The sequence below is a fragment of the Megachile rotundata genome, chromosome 3, assembly GCF_050947335.1.
Source record: "Megachile rotundata isolate GNS110a chromosome 3, iyMegRotu1, whole genome shotgun sequence".
Taxonomy (NCBI): domain Eukaryota; kingdom Metazoa; phylum Arthropoda; class Insecta; order Hymenoptera; family Megachilidae; genus Megachile; species Megachile rotundata.
Window position 1 is genome coordinate 12,650,410 of NC_134985.1, and position 14,793 is coordinate 12,665,202.

The 14,793-nt window shown below is 32.8% G+C and overlaps 1 protein-coding gene across 11 annotated transcripts in view; it reads left to right on the plus strand.

Annotated features, from left to right (window-relative positions):
• The window catches only part of Nmdar2 (glutamate ionotropic receptor NMDA type subunit 2), a 423,506-nt gene extending 409,064 nt beyond the window's left edge, over positions 1–14,442 (plus strand). For 5 of the 11 annotated variants that reach the window (XM_012282447.2, XM_076530219.1, XM_076530223.1 and 2 more), the window contains 2 exons: positions 3,533–3,634; positions 4,140–14,442. In XM_012282447.2, the coding sequence (XP_012137837.1) occupies positions 3,533–3,634; positions 4,140–4,197 (160 nt within the window). In that variant the 3' untranslated portion in view covers positions 4,198–14,442. Of the gene's footprint in view, positions 1–1,766; positions 2,288–3,532; positions 3,635–4,139 lie in introns of those variants that run through there. The other 6 variants (XM_076530217.1, XM_076530215.1, XM_076530218.1 and 3 more) reach the window with 2 other exon arrangements.
• Positions 14,443–14,793: the final 351 nt, after the last annotated feature.

The window sequence follows — 14,793 nt, forward strand, 5'->3', positions numbered from 1 at the left end:
TGTTATGTATATAGAAAATTGTCTTAGGTGATGTAAAATTATTACTGTAAATTTTACTATGTTACTACAAATTTTTAAGAATGATTGAAAAAGTTTTGGTTACTTTGTAACACTCAATCATGGAATAATGACCAACTTTCATTCCTCCGTTCGTTCCATTTCGATAACACTTCTTAACACTGGAATTACCAGGGAAGTTAAAATTACTTTCCTGGGAGACGACGTTTTAAATTACTGTATTTTTTAAAGTTACTTCACGTGGAAATATACAGTCCTCGGACCACGTACGAAAATTTCACTTTTATGGCTATAACATTATGGCATATATGGAAAATTGTCTTAGGCCATGCAAATTATTACTAAATACGTCGATAACGATATATACATAGCAATTTGTTACTATCGTGATAAATTACGTGGGTGATGAGCGATTAAGGGCCGTGCGTTTGCGTTAGGAGTATCGATAGCGCGTTAGGTGAAATTTGAATGCCACAGAATATGTCTGCCTACTCAAAAGACTAGTTTACAACTCTCCAACCACATTATCTGAGTTGAAAAGAATTACAGATATTTGGGAAAATGAAGATATAAAGCATATGATCAATGTATAAGTAAGCTAGATACAAGCTACCAATGAAAGGGTAGAAATACAAGATATTAACATGTGTTAATAATGTATAATAGTGTGTATCTAATAAATTTTCATGTATCATAAAGTATCATGCGCATCTAATAAATTATATCATTCATACAGGCCTTCCAATCTTGAAAACGTGAAAAATGTCAAAAATTTATACTGGTAACACTGTAACATTATCTTCTTCCTGTAAGAGCACATCTGAAATTCCAAGCCTTTTTGTCAAAACAAAAGTCAGCGCGTTTCTATAATAATTTATAATTTATAATTTATAGCTATAATAATTTACATGCAATGTGAACATTCTAGCTTGTAGGTATTGGAAAAAAGGTTCCTACGTCGCTTTGATGGCTGTCTTGGGGTGCACGCAAAAATCGACGAGTCAGTGCTTCTGTTCTTGATCATTTTGTGAAGTGTCTGCGAAAATTGTCATTCTGAACGTAGAAATGTCGATATATACGTGCACTGCTGATAGAAAGGGGATTATCGGTCTCGTGAGGCTCGTTTGAGGTCACTTTCCTATAACGCAAGGGGGGATATCCTAAAATTATCTTTTGTTAACGTAAAAGTCATAGGTAGATGTTGCAACACTTTTTTATTCGATCTGTTAAAACTAAAAATTATAAAAATTCAAATGTACCTTGCACATATTTGCACTTTCAAAATATAATAATAACTTAAATATTTTATATTAACTGTTTATATTAAAATGTTTGAACCAATCTCTTTCATAAAATTGAATTTACCAGCTATTTCAAATTGATCAGCATCTTAAATCAACATATGTTTCAACATCCACAAATTTTCGCGTAAATACAGAAATTGGTATCGATCCAAATTAATGTGCACACAGATAATATCTCCGTGGCGCGTAAATCCTTCAGCTGCCATAAATCAAAAATGGAAAACGGTAATCGAGAGCGTCACGAGGCGATAACAGTGATAGAAAATTGAAACGATAAAAGTAACGATAGACTAGCTGCTTTTGCTTGGTAGTTTAGTACGTCTGCATACATGCAACTACTATTATATTACATTTTTTTATACCTATCTTTCTAACATTCTCTCTCTGTTTGAGATCGTGTTTTCGTATCATATCGATCTGCCCACTTTTTCATGTGCTCTGAAGCATGGCATGCGAGTTCAACGACGAATTCTCGATCGGCTCGTGGCGACTGTATCGAAAACGCATAGCGAACGATAAATCGTCCACGATGGCGACAGCTCGACAGTGCAGCAGGGCGATTTATTCTGGTCGAGGAAATTGCTGGGAATTAGGAAAAGCCAGGGAAAGAATGTAGCGCGGACCGAGTCATTTGTACAGTGTGTGTCGCCTAAGAATAGAATCTGTCCTGTTTCCTGAGGAAACCGTTAGGGGAACACTTCTTTTGTGAAATCGACGGGATTATTATAAAATAACAATTGTACAGGAGTACAATTATCGTTACACATTCGTACTGTTGCCGAATACACCCTTATCACAGAAAATTGCAATATAAAGAGGGAGGCAGAACCTCTTTCTCCAAAATTAGTAGAAATTTCTCCAAAATTAAATTGAAATTATTATGATACGAAATGTAATTATTTTATTCTGTATAATTACTAAAAATAATGAGTATAGTTTTGGGAAGTAAATCATATTTATGTATCCCTGTTTTGAAAATTATTATATAAAAATATACTCATCTTTAAGGAATAGAATAAGGGTACAATTATTTAAAATAAATTTAAAAATAAATAAACATTTTTTCTTATACATATACAAATAATGTTGATGCAACCTTTCCTCATATTAATACTTTCTTAATATTGATATCTTTTTCTTTTAAAATATATTATGAAATATGAAAATATAAATGTATTTCATTTTATTGAATAATATCAAATATTTCTTCTTCTGTTGACGTCACATTTACACTTGTAATACGTATAAATTAATTAATTTTGAAAAATATTGCAAAAAATATCCTACGATATTACAATTTCATTTATTGTTAATTTAATAATGCAATCCAGCAATTAACAATTACTGTCTCTCGCTACTTGCATAACATTTTTAAACTACTTTAATTAAATGTCACGTATTTACAATTTCGTGTAACAGTTGTCTTTCGCAATTCGCTAGAGTTTTAATTAAACAATTTGAAATTGTCGCGTGAAGAGAACCGTGAGAATGTTGTATCATTGTAACAAAATGATGCCATATTCCGTGGAATGAAGGATACAATTGATTGGCAACGAGTGAATTCAGATAGAATTATTTCATGGAATAACAAAGCCTCCAAACTAACTTTAATTAATTTGCTGACATATTTGGATTAATTCATTAATTTGAGATTATGTCTCAATTATTTTATAATACTGTGCAGATAGAGAACAATGTATGCAGGATCAATTACGATTACTATATTTCGTTCAAGTGACTTTGTTAAATGTTTCATAAAAAAACTTCTAACAAATAAATCACCATAGTAAATTAACTGTATGTATAATTAATATGTATATATATAATATTATATATTATCATTTTTCTTGGAATATTCATTTTTACTGAAATATTATGAAGAAGTCACACTTATAGGTTATGTTATTCGAATATTACACGTTTCGTAACATATACTTTGATATTGACGATTACAGATTTGATTTTGATATCAAAGTCATCTACATATCTCAGTAAATAAATCTATTGATCTCTATCCAATAATAAATCTATCTTACACGAAGTTCATTTTAAAAAACAAGGTTCCTAAAGATTTTCTCGTAGCATCATATCTTGGATTCTAATCTTAAGCGACTCATTCTGTACGTGTGTCTATCTATCTATCTATTTATAGGTAACATAAAATTCGTTTTCTTTGGAAAATCGTTGCATAGATATTTTGTTGGATTTAGATTCATCGACGCCATCGATGTCGCAAGGCCACGGGACATGACTAGGAATCACGTCGTCAGCACGGAATATTCGCAGAAGTTTTTGCCAACCGAAATCTACAGGTAATTACACTACTTTTACTCTTTCAACCAAATAAATTGTGATAACAAACTTTGCTGTAACAATTAATTTTGTAATGTGTTAATCGCGATTTTAATATAGTACATATAGTGAATAGTCAATACAGTCGTTAGTCAATACAGTCAATAGTTTAAGCATCGTTTAAAAACATAAGTGCACGCATAATGAGTTTGATAATTTTTACCTTCTTCCATTTTCTGTGAACAACATGTCTTTCTGTTAATTTATACGAATTATCGATTAATTTTTAGGGCTTTATAAAAATTAATTCTGAATGTATGTTACTTTTATCTAACTATTTTCGAAACCTTGTAATCTCTTTTGTTCATTATTTAGAAACAGTATTTATTTCCTAGAATATCAAAACTAATCAAATATCCCACCCTCTGTCCCAAATTCTGTCACAAAATCCCACAACCAGTCCCCAAAATCCTAAAAAACTAGATAAAATTATTTCAAAGACATCTCAAAGTTCAATCCTTTCAGGATTCCGGACGAAGGTGCAACCAGGACGGAAATCGCCGAGATGGAAACAGTTCTGTGATCTTAAAGAGCCGGCTGCGATTGCCCAATCCCTCAGGAAGCACGGAAGAGTCCCCAAAGAGCGAATCCAGCTTCTCCTTCATTTTGGACAACGAGTTAATGCCTCGTAGCCTCATCGAGGCTTCTCTTGTCACGAATCGACGGTGTCCAATCGTCGAACGAAGTTTCTGAACCATCCTGCTATGTGGACAGTCTTCGAGCAAACATGAAGATACGGGTGAACGTTCAGTGCCTACGAAGAAGCTAACAAAATCGAGATTCGATCGTTCCCCTCTCGAATTACGTATTTCCGATTGTCGTATCAAAGCAAAGTACGCTTTGGAGGTGCACCGCCAAGTGCCAGTGTATGGTGTTCACGTTTTGATTGCGTCCAACCTATGGGATGCTCTGAGACCATCTTTTTGGAGTTTACGGTGTTTGCACCTTGACGAGAACCTGTGAAACACGATTTCTTGAAGAAATTTTTAATTCTACCCACGTTCCGTTGGATGAAACGCTGGGAGGTTAGGTTTGTGGAGTTTTCAACGGGTTGTTTTAAGTGTTAGGCTAAGTGGCCGATTTTTATACGTAATTATGCCATATCAATTTGAAGCTTTTATACTAATTATACAAATATTTTATTGTCGTAGTGAATTAAAATTTATAAAAAGTTCTTCGTTTCGAGATTACAGTTGCGATGAATACGTATATCATTTAGAGAAAATATTTTATAGTATGCTTGCAAATTCGTATACGAAGCGATATCTAATTTTCAACGATGTGTTGCTTCTAAAGTATAGAGCCAATTGCTGTTGTAAATAAATCGGCCATTTTGTCAGCAAGCTCGTAGCCGGATTTTTGAACGTCTAGCTTGGGTAGAAATTTGTCTCGTGTTTAAACGAAACGAGTGAAAGATTAGTCACGAATCGAATGAACATAAAAAGCTTTACTATTATATTTTATTATTTATTCTCTTGAAGTAGATGTCGCTCAGTTTCGACACGCATCGAGAAAAGAGAATTCGATGTATAAATTTTTGAATACACATTAAAGAACACTTTCTTATCGTTGAAGATGTTACTCGGTTGCGTATATCGAAAATATAATCGTGGATTTTCGTGTACTCGGGCATGGTTCCATTCGAAGAATTCAGCAAGTTCGTAAATTCGACAAGATCGAAGAATTCGATCGAGAATAAACGCTACTTATCGCAGTTCCAAAATACGTTGAAAAGCGATTCGGGAGAAATTGAAACTAAAACGACGTAAAATTCAGGCAGCAACAATGCAATAGATAGTTATTGAAATTCCTAAATCTTTTGAGAGTCTCGTTGAAACTTTGTACGAAACTTCAGCCCGTTTTTTTTTGCGAAATACGAAAAGGAAGGCGGAAAAATAGGGCGCACATTCGAGCCAACGACCGTTCGTCAAAACGAACGCTAAGGCGGAAACGCTGCTGAAAACCAATCGACATCTTGATGGAAAATGTCAATGTGTACCATAATGATGTAACTATGGCATTCGAGTATGTCATATATACATATATACATATATACATATACATTATATTTAATACGTAATGTACACACGAGATACTATTACACGTTAAGTATGTATATTGTGGTAAACAATGAAATATTCTAAAAGAAACCCACTTCGAGGACGTAATATGCTCAACAAAATGTACATGTAATAAAATTCACCGGGTGTTTACGATTTAATGAAATCCATCGAGGAGTGTCAGGTGTCGTCACAAATTTTTAGAGGAAATAAATGAAATGGAGCGATGATGATTGTCGCTTCAAATAAAATGGCCGGTGCAAAATATTGCGGAACACAGAAATTAATACGATTATATTAATATTAATATTAATACATGTGCATTAATAATATAATGTATCAATATTAATATTAGTGTGTTAGCATTGTTGACAGCGATGAAAATTAACATGCGTCATGTATACTACATTAAAAACTATTAAAGACACATAGTCAATTTTTAGGTTATCTTTAGTTCCGATCCTTTTAATCGGTTATTTAGTAGAGCTTACAAGTTAATTTTATATTAAGAACATTCAAAAGTTACTGCTTTAACTATTAACTGATTTACGAATTTACCGTGGCGGCCATTTTGAAAACATCTGAAGCGATAGCCGTCGCCATTTCGCGTTCAAAATTCGAACAACAGAGAATCAGGACTAGAAAAGCGCAAAAAAGGCTAAAATTAGAACATTACAATACGCAACGGTGCCTGAGACTGAATCTCATCGTAACCCTTTTAAGGCGGAATATTTTTTAGCATAAACGAATTTCATCGGATGGAAAAACTATAATATAAATCGACGTCCTGACACTTCGCACATCTCGCTGACGAAAATTTATCCTCGTAAGGAGTAGTTGAGAGAGGCCAAAGTTCTTCTATAAGACAACAGAAAACCGAGCAACCAAGAATATTGTATGCGTGTTTCTGTGTGCGTGAGTGTGTGCATTCGTATGAATGTGTGCGCGTGGGTGTAGGAAAAATCGACAGTGATAGGTTTAATGTTCTAAAAAACTACGTTCGCTGTACATAGAACGCATTGTACCGTGTAAGCCAGAGTGAGTCATAGAAAAGTAGTTGTTTGGGTTGGTTTTGTTCAACAGTTTTGCTGTACAAATGCTGCGATCTATCGAATACTGTAAGTACTATTTCGGACATAATCGACATTGTGTATTGAGAGAAATATGGACTTTTGGAATTTATGTTTGAATGCAAAATTTGTTCAACATTGAAAAATGTTTTTAGACTCTCATATAACAAATTTGGTGAATTGGTCTAATATAACAAGTTTTGTAAAAGAGATGTCCAATAGATTTGCTACTTTTTTAGAGTCGCTTTGTGTTGAATGAACAAAAAATTGTTAGAAACGATTTTATTAATTATGATGTTTGGAATTCATTTCTATTTGACAAAATACAAGAAATTTTTAGTATACATTTTTGTATGATATTTGTAACAAAATGGAAGGAAGGGTCAATGGTTTGACTTTGAATTTTTTAATTGAATCTATGTCAATTTTTATCACTCTTGGAACTATAACTATTTGAATACTGTAATAACTTGTGCCAGTTAGTAGATATTAGAAATTTAGAAATCTTAAAATTCTCAGATGATCAATTATTAAATTTTCAAATTTCAAATTTTCCAAAATAGACCTTTTAATTCTGAAACATATTTTACAAATTTTCAACAAGTTACTGATGTCTCTTTAAATTTTAAAAAGTACTAGATTGTCAAACTTCACAGTTTGATCATTTTCGAATACCTGAACTACCCATGTCCTTAAATTCCAAATTTCCAAATCTCCAAATCTCCAAAACTCTAAATCTTCAATTTCTAAAATTTCTAAATTCCTACATCCCAAAATTCCAAATCTTCAAATCCTCAAATTCCAAAATTCCTAAATTCCTTCATCCCAAAATTCCAAAATGCCAAATTTCCAAATCTCCAAATCTCCAAATCTCCAAATTCTCAAATTTTAAAATTCATAAATTCTCACATCTTAAAATTCCAAAATTCCAAATCTCCAAATCTCCAAATCTCCAAATCCTCAAATTCCAAAATTCCTAAATTCCTACATCCCAAAATTCCAAAATGCCAAATTTCCAAATTTCCAAATCTCCAAATCTCCAAATTCTCAAATTTTAAAATTCCTAAATTCTTACATCTCAAAATTCCAAAATTCCAAAATTCTAAAATTCCAAAAATCCAAAATTCCTAAATTGCTACATTTAAAAATTCGTATATCTCAAAACTTTTAAATTCCCAATGTTCTAAACGCAGAAATTACCAAATTTCTCAAGTTTGCAAATTTCTGAATCCCTAAATTCTCAAATTTCTAAATCTTTACATTTCTAAGTTTTCAAGCTTCTAACTTTTTAATTTCTAAAATTTCCAAATTTGCAAGTTCCCTAATTTCCAAATCTCTAAATATCCATATTCCTTAATTACAAAATTCTCGTATCCCTAAATTCTCAAATTTCCAAAAGCCAATTTCTCCATATTCTTCAACTAAAAATTCCTCGAATTCATCAATTCCTAAGTTCCCAATTTTCCAAACTCCAAAATTTCCAAAACCAAACTCACCCTTATCTAGTTACAACACGAATCGTATCGAAAGAAACCTAATTTTTAAAAAAGATTTCCTAAATTCATCAAATGCTTATTTCCTATGACTCCGGCTCTTATGGCTTACACTGTCAAGAAATTCCACTCGAAAGCACTCGTCTCGACTCCTCGCGTCTAAACAAAATAGAAATGAACATCGACAAGAATATTCCCCGAAAATCTCAGGAACATTCGAACGGAGAACACGATTTTACAAAATCGAACTGAAATTCGAAATGAATAAAATTTATCACCTTCACAAAATTCTATTGGCTAAATGAAGAAAATTAATTCTTGTTTCGAGGACGAGACACGAGTGCTCCGTTCAAAACACAATTCCAACGATAGCACCTTGCTATCGAAGAACATGTTGTTACTGTTGTTGTTAAAGATAATGGAAGTGTTACATTGTTAGTCGCGAGAGAGAGAGAGAGAGAACGAGATTATTAATTACTATTCCTCTGAAAGCTAAGAAAAAGAAAGAATATCGGATTGAATGTGTCGATCATGCTACGATTAACATCTCTATCCGCTACTGTTAACACTTTAACGGCCACACATTTTATGGGATCTATGATCTTTGTAATTTTATATTAATTCTCGTTGTATTAAAGCGTTGATTATAATAGTAGTAATAGCGATACGGTACACGATAATACGGGTTGATAGGAATACTAAGGACTGATTTCTTTCATTTAAATTATTATTAAATTGTGTTAGTTTCAATCCAAATTAGCGTTGTTTTGTTAATTTTTTTTTTATTGTGAAATATTTTTATTTTATTCGGTAATAATTTGAGCATTGTTGGTGGCTCGTGTGTGACAACCATAAATTCAGTACAAATCGAGTAAATTAGGGAAGGTTAATATTATGTTAATGTTTATTTGTAAATTTAATTGTAATTTTAATTTTAGTGGTTGGTTTTAATAATTCAGTTTAAATTTCGTGAATTTTTTTTTTTAATCGATTTGGATATTCATTATCGAGTTTTGGGAGAAATTATTTAATTGATACAATTATATATACATTTAATTAATAGCTGGATTTTCTTACGAAAATTAGTAACGAACGTCCGTTTGATTAAATTGAGAGTTCATTATTAATCTTAATGTCTCCCACTTTATTTCTTTAAATTTCAAATATTCTTTTCAATACTATTTTCATTAAATCAACATTGACAACGTGTTAATATAAATTCTTACTGTTCTTGTTAATTAAATTCTTCAACGTGTTAATATAATTTTAATAAATTCTTTCACTTGTTAATTCAAAGCACTGTTAAGTTAAAGCATTGTTTCCTTTTATTTAATGTTAAGATTTAATTAACTCATATTGAATATGCAGCGTTAGTCACACATGACCCCAACGCACCAATTTTCTTTTCATAAATATTTGTCGTAAAAAAGTATTTAAAAGAAAATCTCACTTTCTCTTTCAATTGTATTTCCTCTAATTTCCTTATGATTATACATAATTCACAAAATTCCATTTACAGAACTACGTTCGATGCTATTTACCTTATTTTACTTGAAAATGCGCTGTAAAGTTACCAATTTCCGAACTAACAATTAGTACTATAAATAAAAATAAAACATAAAAAGCCACGTATCAGAGTGACGATTACACGACAGCTGCCGTCAAAGTGTTAAATATTTAAAAACACATAAAAAGCTTTGCCCATATTCTCGATCGACAGAGATCTACGCTGTTTCCATCCGACACAAAATGAGAGATTCCTTTCCACCGTGTGCGCACTCGCCACCGATCGTTTAAGATTAACCTGATGTAATTCCTCGCAATTGTTAGACGAAACTCGATGGTGCGTACAGGGACGATGATTTTTCTATAACCGAGCATGATTTTCATCCGAGAATTCGCGTCGATACAACGAACAGGCTTTTGGGATTCGCTCGGGAAATTCATCCTCGACTGCTCAATCGTCAGCGGACTACATTTCGATTTCATTTTAAGTTAGAAATTTAAGTCCTGGAAGTAAATTTGGATCTTGTAAACTTACGGACTATATAATTAATTTTACTAACTTTTGGCTAAACTTGGGACTGTATTGTTTAAAATTCGTTGCTTATATTTTTTTAAATTTACAGAAATGGTTGATAAAATTTTGGATTTTTACGAGATATGAAATTAAATATGCTTTAAGAAATATTATTTTGACGAATATTCCAAGTTTTGTCAAAAGTTGGTACAAATGAAACTTGACCCTTATCCAGGTTTAAAAATCTTTTGAATTAACAATTACAATATTTACCAAAATTTTACATAAGAAATATTTTTTAAAAATGGTTATGTCTTATCACCATCACCAAATTAAATGAATTACATACATTTACAAGTAATACAAATAAATAAATTTATTTTAATTATTAAAATTTATTATTTTAATTTATTTTAATTACAAATAAGTTGCGATAAGGGTGAAGTTTATTTATGAATGTACTATTATAATAAAAGCAGTCCTCAATAGTTTTGGTCGTCGAGAACAGAGTCGAAGTTTAAAATTGAATTTTCATCGGCGATCACGAGTTCTTCCTTTCGAAACCCCTCGACGAATAACGAATCACCGTGTAAAATATATTTTCATAATTAGAAAGAAAAAATAACGAGACGAACAGTCGGGACAATTCTACGAACCGAAAAATCGTGCGCACACACGAAATAGCGGCCTTAAATAATAATTTTTCAGCGTCGTACTCGTGATCTCCCGAGACTCTTGTACCCGTAATCGTAGATTAGTTGTTCTGGAATGAAAGATTGGCTTTTCTTCGCCGATTTCATCCAGGAACGTGTTCCTCGCACGCTCATTCCCTATTGGGACTCTTTCGATCCGTTATTCGTTGCGAATTTTTTAAGAAAATGGGCAAATCATAGCAATCGAAGCCCTGACAGAATCAATAACAATAATGTTTAGGATAATTTTAAATTGTGTTATATTTATTTATAATTTATTTTATTCGTTTGAGTGAGATTTTTTAGAGAGGGAATAAAGCTCCAGCACTAAAAATGCAGCTCCATACCATCAAGCTTCATTGTGTTTCATCGTTGGTCTCATATTACTTATTTTTAATTGTTCATTCGGTTTACGTCACACTAATTTTTGTCTGTTACAACCAGTAACATATATCATGACTATATCCGTCATGCGTAAAATTTTGTTACAGTTTGATATTTAAATTGTAATTTTAGCGAAAACTAAATTATATTCGTAAATTGTAACATGTTTAAAATGTTTAGAGGTCAACACGGAATGAAATAAACAAATAAAAAGTGTAAATGATTTGAGATGGATTCATGAATTCTTGAGAGCTAACTCGTCATCGCTTGATTATCGCGACACACACTGGTGCGCGCTTTGCAAAAAGATCGCCACAGTTAACTGGTTAAAGTACATTCCTCAGAATCAGCATTGATTTTCGTCAAGATAAAGAATAAATGTCTGTGCGAATTTATGTTTCGTCGTTTGTTTAGTTATTTTTTAACTTGATTTTTTTATTTCAAATTGAGTACACATATGCTGGTAGGTTCAGTATTAAACCCTTGATATGCAATTTATTTGTCAGGTGCGTCAGTAAAAACTAACTATTCATAATTATAATATTAAAACAAAGAAAGAAAATGAAAAAGTTATGAGCATTTTATATTCAGCGATCCTTGATAATGCAAATTATAGTTGAACTTAAATTTTAAGTTGAAGAGTATTACTTTGAGTAAGATTTATTATATTTGAACTGTGAGTACGTCACGAGTGAGACTCACCAAAGTATGACAAGGGGTTAATAATAATAATTTCAAACTGTTCTTGAGAGCTAACTCGTCATCTCTTGATTGTCGCGACACACACTGGTGCGCGCTTTGCAAAAAGATCGCCACAGTTAACTAGTTAAACACTAATATCTTGTACACCCTACTGCACAACCGATTTAGTATAACAAAGCTTGTATTCCACGAAATGTTCATTCTCAACAAAAATGGCTATTTTCAAGTATGAACCCGTATATTTATTTTCACAATCGATGAATGCAGATCGAAAGAGTCCAAACCACGTCCGTGATAAGTCTAAAACCGCATTTCTCAGTGGACTTTAAAATTAGATTAGTGAAATCGTCATCCATGATGACCGATTTTCGTGCCGAGAGACGAAGAAAAAAAGGATATAATTCAAATGAAATTCCGATTGCTGCGACATTACGATTATACGTATGATAACAAATGCGTGTACACCGGCGAGCATGGTAGGCTTCCTTACAGCTCTTCGCTATTTGTTGATTTTTGATTAGTGAATTTTTGAAATTTCGAATTTGGGAAGATAAGGATCGGAAATTTAAGGACTGTGATTTCGGGAAACGGGTGAAAGATTTAAAAATTTGGACATAGTTTCAGTAATTTTTAAATGTGAAGCAATTTAAGAAACTCATCTTTCTTCAAATTCTTTTTATCTTTAGTATTCTTCGAATACTTCATGTTTGATTCAAAAAGATGATGTCAACATTCAAACATTTGAAAATTTGACGAAATTTGACGGAAATATAAAAAGGTGGAAATTAGAGGATACACAGATGTTCGAAATATGGTAATTTAGAAACTACTACAATTAGAAGTATAAAACCGAAAAACTTTGCAATTTTATAATTTCGAAAACTTGCAAGATTTATAAATCCAAAAATTCGAAAGTTTACAAACCATAAGTACTTGCAAACAAAAAAATCCAAAGGTCCAAAACTTTTGCAGGTTCAAAAACTCGTAAAATTGAAAATTTGAAAATTCTCTAGAATCGAAATAAAATAGTGAGGTGCTCGTTTATCTTCGTTCTTATAAAAAGGAAGCCTACGTTGCACCCTAATATACAAACGGTATAACGAAATACTCTGTTTGCATGTATACTCGTGCGTGTACTCATCTATGTGCATACCGATGTCAACCCACGAGTTGGCGGGCAGACCCAGGTGATTAGAAGAACTGCCAATTGATCAGCAAAATGGATGATTCGTATTTTCGGCGATATATTGGCTCGAGCAGACCTATTAGGCCAAAAACAATGACGGTCAAACGTCTCGAGAGTGAAATGTTACTTGCGTTCAGCAGTTGTTATTGTCATTATTCTTATTTGCCTGTATGTAACGCTGGAAGTGTTAGAGCTTGAAGATAGAGCTTCTTTCACTTTGGGTTAAGGAGAGTGTCCCGCGGCGGCCATCTTGCTTGTATCAGCGTCTGTCTCACTCATGCACCTTCGAAAATTCGACTTTATTCAGTATAGAGTATTTATTACTGTCTAAAGCGACCAGAGCACCCTGTAGTGAAGTCCACTAATGGGTGCTGTAGTCGTAAAAACTCCATTTTCGCAATATTCGAGCGTTAAAGTCGAATCTTCGTCTCTCTCACACCAATACGATGTACGAAGGAGACAAGGCGATTTTGTAGATTCAACTTTGACACTCGAATATTGCGAAAATGAAGTTTTTACGAGTACAGCACCCATCAGTGGACTTCACTACAGGGTGCTCTGGTTGCTTTAGACAGTAATAAATATTCTACACTGAACAAAGTCAAATTTTTGAAGGTGCATGAGTGAGACAGACGCTGATGTAAAGCAAGATGGCCGCCGCGGGCGCCAACTCGTGGATTGACATCTGTAACAGCGGTGAAATTTGTTGATTATCATCGAGAACTCGAAGTTGTGTCGAGTTTCGCGCTTCTACGTCTTCACCATCGAGGATAATTAGCGGCCAACAGGAAACCCTAGGATTAGTGTTAGACCAGCAAATAAATTTAGCGAAAGAAACCTCGCCAACCGGAAACCTTTTTCGAACGCCTCGAGAGGCCGTGTATTTGTGTCAGCGTACGTTCTTTTTTTCATGGGAACGTTAACATTATTGTATTATAAAAAAAACGATAAATTAATGGGAATGGAGTCGATTCGAGTATGAAACCGAGAATAATAACGATGTTCGCGAATTCCGTGAAGATATCACGGGTTTAATGGAGAACGAAGAATGATCGTTGACCAATCATTTCGCGGAATGTGCGAACGATGGCTTTTAAGGAACATATGTGGCACATGATTGTATGTTGTTTCAAATAAAACATTGTTGTTTTGTATACTACAGCTGGTGGTTTTTATTTTTTTGAATATAAGGAAGAATATTTAGGATGTTCTATGCTCAAGCAGTAGGTGTAAAATGTAGAAAACAACCCTTTATATTTGTACATTTTTGTATGTCATTGTCAAATGTTGAAATTTGTAGGTTTGTGATTTTTTGAGGATTCAAGTGAAATTTTGAAATTCCTACATTTCCAAATATTCGAGTTTCGAATCTTTTAAAACGCAATTTTCCAAAATTAGTGTGTTTTCAAATCGTGGTTTCTAAATTTTCAAGTTAACTTATTTACAAATTTACAAATTCGCTAATTCACAAATTCACTAATTTACAATATCACAAATTCACAGATTCATTAA